The sequence below is a fragment of the Rhagoletis zephyria genome, unplaced genomic scaffold (genome assembly GCF_001687245.7).
Source record: "Rhagoletis zephyria isolate East Lansing unplaced genomic scaffold, Rhagoletis_zephyria_1.1 Rzeph_scaffold_01027, whole genome shotgun sequence".
Lineage (NCBI taxonomy): Eukaryota > Metazoa > Arthropoda > Insecta > Diptera > Tephritidae > Rhagoletis > Rhagoletis zephyria.
This window is the reverse complement of record NW_016158111.1, coordinates 58,332-68,006: the sequence shown is the minus strand read 5'-3', so window position 1 is coordinate 68,006 and position 9,675 is coordinate 58,332. Positions and strand designations below refer to the sequence as shown.

At 33.7% G+C, this 9,675-nt stretch overlaps 1 protein-coding gene across 1 annotated transcript in view; it reads left to right on the top strand.

Moving 5' to 3' along the window:
- Window positions 1–2,840, top strand: part of LOC108362502 (uncharacterized) — a 3,174-nt gene extending 334 nt beyond the window's left edge. The window contains exon 2 of the mRNA XM_017615517.1: window positions 2,746–2,840. Coding sequence (XP_017471006.1) covers window positions 2,746–2,819 — 74 coding nt within the window. The 3' untranslated portion in view covers window positions 2,820–2,840. The remainder of the gene's footprint in view (window positions 1–2,745) is intronic.
- Window positions 2,841–9,675: the final 6,835 nt, after the last annotated feature.

Sequence of the window (9,675 nt, the reverse complement as noted above, 5' to 3'; positions counted from 1 at the left end):
ACTATCATATAGGGAAAATTGTCACCTTTGGTGGTCTTTTTTTTGACATAATTCGAGAACCACTAGTCCGATTTTGCTCAAACAAATTTAAAAAAATTGAAAATTACAATTCCTTTAATCTGTTCATATAACGTTTTTCTATATAATCAAAAGTTTTGCCGGTAAAAATAAATGTATGAAGAAAAAAAATATTTTTTGCTTAAAATATTACATTTTTTTAAAACTATATATATCTCGATTCCTAGACGTGACCCAGCGAAACGCCAGGACACGTATAACTTCTTTTTTACCGATATAACTTTCCCCGGTAGTTTGAACCCTTCCTGATCACTGACCCCTACCATTTGTCTCACAGTGTAATCAAATAAAAATATTCATGTTTACTATGCGTTATTTGCTCAGTGAATTCATAAAATTGTAGTTATTTTTGAACTTTTATCCAAATTTGTGCAATCAAATCGAAAACCGGGACATTTAAATGAAACCCGGGACATTTTTAGGTTGGACCGGGACACCGGGTCAAATAGTCTAAAACCGGGACATGTCCGGGAAAACCGGGACGTCTGGCAGCCCTATAGTAGCTACACACGACGAGCATATCCCCGCACATGTGCGCCAACATGCTGGCTGTCGTTTGCTACAGACGGCGAGCGGCTCATAAGTGATTTTGTACTCAAAGCGTAAACATGGAAAGGAAAGACGCGGATGATGCAATTGAAATTGTGTTATTCCGTTTAAGTGCAGTACAAGACTGTTTTGTTTATTTCAATTAAAGTGACAGTGATGTCAACGTAAAGTAAGTTACATGTATGTGTGTAGGGGATGCCATAGTTTACATATATATAACATCTCCCTTCTTAATTCATATACTAAGTAAATTCATTAATAATTTATAATTCAATGATTAAAAAAGTTCAAATATTCTAATATACCAATAACTATAATCGTTTTCGCAGCCATTTCGAATTTCGCCGGTAAATGGTTTGGTCTTCTAGTTCGATCCAGTATGATCTAGGTGAATCGTGTGTGTCGATGATTGTAGCTTTTACCCATCCCTTATTGTTGTTCTTATACCATATCTTGTCACCCTTCACAAAGGATTTTTTTTGCGATGCAGAACGATCGTAGTATTTTTTTGACTTGTAATTTTTTGCATTTATGTTGTTAGATATATTCGGAATGATTCTTGGTTGAAACAAAGTTGTTTTTGTTGGCAAAAGGGTGCGGGTTTTTCTACTCATTAAAAGTTCCACTGGTGAAGCATCAATATCTTTAAGCGGTGTATTGCGATATTCGAGTAAGGCCAGCCATAACTCTTTTTTACTCTCATTTGTTTTCTTTATTAAGTTTTTTGCTATCCCAACGAAACGCTCAGCAAAACCGTTGGATTGCGAATAACCAGGGCTTGTTGTTGTTAATTTAGCTCCAATTTGATCACAAAATCGTTTAAACTCGTATGAATTGAAGGGCATATTGTCTGAAATTATTTCTACAGGTAATCCGTGTACGGCGAAACATGTTCTAAGTGCATTGATACACTCAGTTGCTGTTTTCGATTTCAACGGCGCTATGTCCAAATATCGCGAGTAATAATCCGCTATTATTAAATAGTTTCTTGATGCAAATTCACAAATGTCTACGCCTATTTTATTAAAGGGTAGATTGGGAATGCTGTGTGGTATCATTGGTTCCTTAACATTAGCGGATCGACTTCGCTGGCATATGTCACAATTGGTTATCATTTTCTCAATAGCACCATCAATTCCTGGCCAGTACACTAATTCGCGAGCGCGCTTTTTTGTTTTTTCAATACCTAAATGAGACACGTGCAGCTGCGATAATATGGTTTCTCTCAAAACAGGCGGTACAATAACCCTGTTATTCAAATATAAGATACCGTCTTCTAAAAACAGATCAGAACGATGCTTCCAAAACATTTTAATATCGTCACATAACAACTCTTTCTTATGAGGCCAGCCATTTATTAAAACTTGTTTCAACTGCGTTAAATGCTTATCTTTTTCTATCTCGATTCGAAAACTGTTTAGGCGTTCGTCGGTGATGTTTAATGAATGGACGAATTCGTTAAGATCTTCAATATCGGGCGCGTTATTGTCCTCATCAAAGTATCGAGACAACAGATCAGCGATGTATAAAAATTTTCCTGGAACGTGGATCAAGTTTAGGTCATATTTAATTAAACTAAGTTTAATGCGTTGGAGTCTAGCGGAAGGGATTTTGCAAAATTCTTTTTTCATTATCGAAACAAGGGGCTTATGATCTGTCCTAATCGTAACCTTTCGACCATAGATGTAATAGTGAAATTTACGACAAGCAAATAAAATGGCTAAAAACTCCTTTTCAACCTGAGCGTAGTTAATTTCGGCGTCTGTAAGACTGCGTGATGCAAATGCGATAGGCTTTCCGTTTTGCATGAGGCAACACCCTATGCCAGATTTAGATGCATCTGTTTCGAGGGTTATTTCTTTTCTTTCATCAAAAGATTGAAGCGTTGGTGCGTTTGCAATTAGTGTTTTTATCGACTCTAAGCAACTTTCGTGAGCTGAATGCCATTCATACACGACATTGGATTTTAGCAATTCTCGTAACGGTTGTGAAATACTAGATAAATTTGGTATGTATTCACGAATATAATTTATCATGCCGAGCAATTTTTGCAAATCTTTCTTATTATTCGGTTTTTTTATTTTCATTATCGCTTTTACTCGGTCAGGATCACAGCGTCTGTTATGGCGACGACATTAGAGAGCCGTGCGAAATTGCCCAGACTTGAAAGTAGAAAAGACTTCAAACAATAATTTTTTTAGTTCCTTTTCTATAGCTCACTTAAATTAATTTTTTCATTTACATATGTTCTGACTAAATAAATTTCTTAAGAGAAAAAATAGATATTATTATAAATAAATAATAAATATTATTATAAATAAATAAATAAAAATAAAGAAAAAACATAGCCATTTAGCTGATTTTTTCATGTAAAGGCCAAAAATTGTGATTTTTTGAAATGATTGTATGCGGAACCCCCCAGGGGAATTCCAGGGGGTGTGCCACTGGCATGGATGGATCGGCCGTCCAAAGTTAGTGGGGGTCGGTCATACATTTGGACTCGATTGGAGCACTCTAAATGGGTCAAAGTGGGATTTTTCAAAATTTGCCCCTACCCAAAAGTTCGACCCAAATTGGGGGACATCAGAATTCGTTTTAGAGGTATGGTTCCTTCGGCAAAGTTTCTTATTTTGATCCCTAGAATACGATTTTCACAGAGCAATGAGCGATTTTTAAATCGACCCGCCCACATATACATATAGTAATTTAGCCTCATTTATCAAAAATTCAATTAACGCACATGGCTTGGATGCATTTATCCGCGATGTGCACACTGCAAGCATCAACACAAAGTGAGGTTGTTGTTTTTGTTTCCAATGCGATGCTCGCAAACCGCCCTACAAACGACGAGCATGACCCGCAAGCCGCGCATGTGCGCGGATATGCTCGTCGTGTGTAGCTACTGTAAAGCAAGTGCGGTCGAGTTCGTCTAGCTACGTGTACATACACTCATGCGTATTTACAAACATATTGGGTGCGTTCATAAGTCGTAGCTGTTGGGTAACCGTTGGCTGTTTGGCTTAGAAACGCACAGTTGAGTAGGTACGCTCAGCCCAACAGTTGGCAACTTTCTGCCATTTTTTCCAGCGGAAAATTTTTACGCTACCTGAACTCAACGTGTTGGGCTTAGCCTAAACAGCTGATCGAAAAGACTTACGCCGGTTATATTAAATTTAACGCCGCTTTGTTATGTGGCAGTTGCAAACAAATTTATTATATTTTATATTACTGACGTGATAAAGTAACTAAAATATTTAATAATAATACTACGTTCCTAAATATATGTTTTTAAGACGTTTGCTATATAATTTTACACTGTTAAATTCATTGTAACATTGAACGATTTTTTCAACACGGCGGCCGCTCAGCGTTGAATTCTAAATAGTAACGGCGCAACTATCTCCATTTGTTGCAATTTCATTTGTTTACATTTATCAGCTGTTCATTTGGCAGCATATTCATCAAGCCGTTTCTAAGACGTAATTGTTGGGTTCAACAGTTGCCAGCAGTTTCGTAGCAGATGAGCTAAACAGCTTTGTCTTATGAACGCAACCATTCTTGTGATAATTATGTACATACATACATATATGGTCCCAACTAGCAATTTTGTGTCTTTTAACTAATCTTAAGTAAATCTAGGCGCGTTTGTCTGGCTATGTGTATATACCACACGCGAGTTAAATTCATACTCTCGATGTACATAAATAAATATAATTTTATTGGTACCAAGATGTACTTAAATCAATTCAAACCTGAAGTTCATATGCTTCAGTATAATAGAAGACTAACTTGTTTCTATGCTTAATCCTCTATTTATAGGCTCTGGTTTCTTTTGTTTATTGGTTGCTGATAATCTTCAATAGGAATGTTTTGGTTTCTGATAATGTTCAATCTTTTATTTGCTGACAATGTTTTGGTTGCTGATAATCTTCAATAGGAATGTTTTGGTTGCTGATAATGTTCAATAGGAATCTTTTATGTAAACTACTGATTCTGTATCATACATTGGATGATGTCATCGGTACAGTAGTGTATTTTCTGTTACACTAACTCGCGCTTATATATGTACATATATACAAATATATTCTTGTGGCGTTTAAGTGTATCCAACGTGCATTTTTGTGAGTGTTTTTAAGTGACTAAATAAGTATGTATATATGTATATACGAATATGTTTTTATGCTGTTTATATGTACCCAACGAGATTTTTTGTGAGTGATTTTAAAAATGACTTTAAATAAGTTTATATTAACAATATAAAACACGCGTATGTATACACAAATGTACTTAGATGTATAATATAGTAATATACTTTTAAAGACATATCTGAAAGTAAAAATCAGCTAAACATTTATTAAGATTAACTTATTTAGATACTTTAAAAACACTCACAAAATACTCGTTGGGTACACTTAAATGCCACAAGAATATGTTTGTATGTATATACGCATGTGTGTCTATGCACGTAGCCAAAAGTACGAGTTTGCATTTGCTTTGCAAGGTGTATCTATTTAATATGTTAACGCGTTCGATAAAATAACGGCTCGTTAGCGTCTAATGCGGCGTCAGCTTCGTAATAGCCATTTCACAATAACTCTTTTTCTAAAATTTATAGGCGGCTTACACGGTGCGTCGGTGCACCGCGTATGCCGGCTATTAACCACAAGATGCAACGTGAATCCATTCTAATTTTTAAAAGCTTCTTATTTTTTAGAAATGGCAGAAACAGACGAACGATGTTTTGAATCTGCTGAAGGTGTGGGGGCTGGAGAACGCGCTCTCTGTACTACAGAGTAAGTTATTTCATGAAAGAAACTGTTTCAACTTTTAATTATAAAATATTTACGATATCGCAGAAGCGGGCATTGTAAAGGAGGAACTTGAACTTTTGACGGAATCAGATTTGGACGAAATTTTCCGATGTAAAGGATTTAGGCGTAAAAGCTAAGTTTCGGTCCAAACTGCGGCTACTGATTAACGTGAGTACATGTCAGAAATACTACTATATCGAGCCCTAACTGCTAAAAAAAAACCTAAAGTAGGAGATAACTAAAAAAATTTGCTTATATTTTTTGGCGTTTAGGGCTCGACAAACATGCATATGCATGTATAAATCGCACACCGTCTTCAAAAGAGCTACAACTCAAAATAATACGTTTGTCAGAAAATGCGAAAAACTATTTCTTAGCACATGATAATCATATGGGCAAGGGCGACTTTACCTTAGTTTTTTTTTTTAACAAATTATAACAAAAATTTGCTCCAGCTTTTGTTGAAAGGTAAATAAAAGCTCTGTGTACATTTTTAGCGCATAATTTCAAAAATGCCAAATTTTGAATTGTGACTCTTTTGAAGACGGTGTGCGATATGTAAATAAAAACATGTTTTTATTGAAATAGTATTTACAAATACTTGCAAATATTTGTTAATTATTTTAATTTGGGAATCGTCTTAAAATAACCGAAAATTATTTTAAAAAAAATTAAAATATTGATTGCTCGAGTAACTGATTAACCGAACAACTGATTAACTAACTTGCAGCCCTAGTTCAAATACATATGTGTAGCGTTATGTTTTAAAGTAATTTGCAAATTGTACAAATATTACTGAAAATATTTTTGAATGGTAACATTTATAACATTTTACAAATGTGTGTATTACTTTAAAACAGGGACGGAAAATAATCGTAATTTTTTAAATTTTTACCAAAAAAGTCAACAAGTTGTAATCGTCGTAAAACAATTTTAACTCAATGGTAATAATTATTATTGAGTGTTATTTGTTAAATACTTGTATATTATTATTATACACACATTTGTTAAATGTTTTGAATACTTTTGTACTATTTTAAAACCATTTAAAAATTTTGACTAGTATAAATTCAAAAATTATCTAAATTAAAACAATGTTATTGAAATTATTTTTCAGAACTCGTTGGCAAGTAATTCGGAGTCTCCAATTCTCCGAAATTGCGCTTTTAATGCACAGGTTCGTGGGAAAAAACGGAAAAGTTTACAACCGCTATTTCAATGTCCGTAAAAAGCGTAGATTATCACTTGTAAGTTCTTCCAAGGCTGGTACTGAGTCGCTCTGCGAAGACAGTGAAAGCTCCAGCAATGAAGCATATGACATCGTTTTGCAAATCATGAAAGCTTGGCTGAAGTACAATGACAATGACTTATCAATTTTCTAAGTTTTTACTTTAAGTTTTAATTTACGTATAATATAGCCATCAATTATGAAGAAATTTCAGAACATGTAAAAACTTTCATGCAACCGCATTTCGGCGTCAAAAACCTAATCTTTTTAAAAGAAATTTTGTACAAAGGAACTTTATATAAAAGTAATTTTTATCTCTGCCTGTTTTTGAACAAGAAGTTACATGTGCATAAAATTGAATACTTATCTATCGATTTAAACAAAAGGGTGTATGGCATTTAATCAGAAATAGAAGTTCATAGTTTTGATGAACATTACCAAGCTTTTCTTACTAAAAAAAATACTAAACGAAATTATAATTTTTTAAAGTTTTCCTCAAAATATTCATACAATGCTAAATGATTCATCTTATATACGACTAAAACCATTGTAGCTTTTACAAATACATACTCATATGTATTATTAAAAAAATTACAATTGAATTTTTGTATTATATTAATATAAACTTTTTATAAATAAAAAAATTTAAAACTGTATTTAACTGCATGTTGTTCTTTCAACAGATATTACTGTTGTTTAGGGAACAAAAGATTTGACTGTTATTTCAACAGTAATCGTAGGTGTTCTAAAGACGACAGACTATCTGTTAGTTCAACTGCGACAACTGTTATTTCCAAGATGACAGAAATCTTCTTTATTTTAACACATAATACTGTCGTTTTTAAGACAACTGAAATCACTGTTGTTCAAACAGTCTAAAATTTCACCTACAAAGTGACGGAAATATGTTGATTTAACAGGGTCCTGTTAATATGAAATAACGGCTTTCTTCCGTTTTCACTGCTAAAAACTGTTAACAGTTTTAATACAGTGGAATTAACAGTTTTGAATCATGGATAAGAATTGACCGTAATTTTGGTTAAATCAACCCATATTTTGGTTGATATTACCAGCTTTTCTTTCTGTGTACAGACCGATATCACTTAACCTCTGTTTTGCCAACGTTTTGGACAAAATAATTGCAAATCGGCTTTGGTGGTTTGTAACAAAGCACAAGCTATTTAATAGCCGTCAACTAAACTCTCTTTAAAAAGTCATCTAACACTTATACCTCTTTATTTCGAAAAGGCTTATGACAAGATAGGCATTCACGCAATTGTTGATCAGCTTAAAGCATGGAAACTTGGCCCTAAAATTACGAACTATGTCATAAACTTTATGACAAACCTTAAATTTACGGTACGCGTTAATAACGAGTTCTCCGATATCCGGCCCATGGACAATGGAATTCCTCAGGGTTCACCTTTATCGGTCATTATTTTTCTTATCGCCTATAATAAATTAAGCTCCATAATATCTCTTCACAAATAATACGATTTCTGTGCATACGCGGATGACTTCAATGTCATCGTTAAGTCAAAAAAATGAAAAATGCATTAATAGACATGAACAACATTTTCAGTGACATTTTAGATTGGTGCAAATACTCAGGAGCAAGTATATCTCAATCAAAAAGCAAATACATTTACATTTGTCGTAAACACAATTGCCAGTGTACAATTCTATCTCACGATATAAACCTCCAACCAAGCAATGAGCTAAGAGTACTGGGTGTCACAATCAACAAAAGATAAAGGTGGAACTCCCACATTGATTTAATGTGCACTGCAGTGTTAACACAACTTACTATTATAAAATGCCTGGCTAATCCAAAGTTTAATTGTGATACACAAACTTTACTCTCATTGGTAAAAACGCTACTCGTTCCTAAACTTAACTATGGCATTTTTTTATACGGGTTCGCCCCAAACTCACAGTTAAAAAAGGTCAAAAAAATACTCAATTCAGCTTTAAGAACTGCTCTGGTGGCATTGCGCTCCACCCCAATCTCTAACATATTATTCGAAGCCAATACACTGTCAATCGAAAACCAAAGAGACATAACCACGTCAAGATTATATAAAGCCCTTCTAACAGCAAAAGGCAACCCCCTTCATATTATCACTGAAAACTATAAGAAAAGAAAATACATACCAAAACTAGAACCATCCATAGGTAAAATATTAAATCTCTGCTCAGAAATCAATATACCTTTAAAGCATCCAAAACACATCATCCAAAACTCACCTGCCTGGACACTAAACCCTAAAGCAATAAATACTACATTAAATAACTTAAACAAAAACAACACGAACCCAATTCAATATCAAACAAAGTTTTACGAAATTACAGAAAAATACCAAAACTACACCTTTATCTACACAGATGGATCTAAGGTCGACAACAATGTAGCATACAGTATAACTACGGTGACCTTATTAACCAACGTAAAATAAAGGACATTTTTTTCAAAATGATTTGGGAATACGTATGTACATACAACTCGTATGATAAAAGTACCTTACCCATATCTTAATTAAAATCAAATATTTACAGTTAGTTGTATTATTTAATTATACAAGTTCCCCTGCTGTAGCGAAAAAATGAAGCCAAATCCTTTTCAAGGACTTCGCCATCCCTTGCTACCAAAATGCGTTTTCGATAATTCATACTGCACGACGAAGCCAGCACATAGTGGTTGAAAATTTGGAATTTAATGTTCATAATCCACCGAATCCTTCATTTTTCAGCCAATTTTTACTAAAAAGCAAACAAAAAACTATTTAGTTTGGTGAACATTTTTTATAACATTTCAAAATTTTTTTTGTGCATTTTTTTTTTGTTTTGGAAGAACCGTACAATTGTTTTCAACTAGTTTTTGTTATGTAACATTTATTAACTGGAACAAGAGAGTACATTTTCTTCAAAATTGTTACTTTTTCTGCATTTTGCACAAAAAATTTAATGTAATCAAATAAAAATTTAGAAATCAGGCCTCACTCAGTCTCT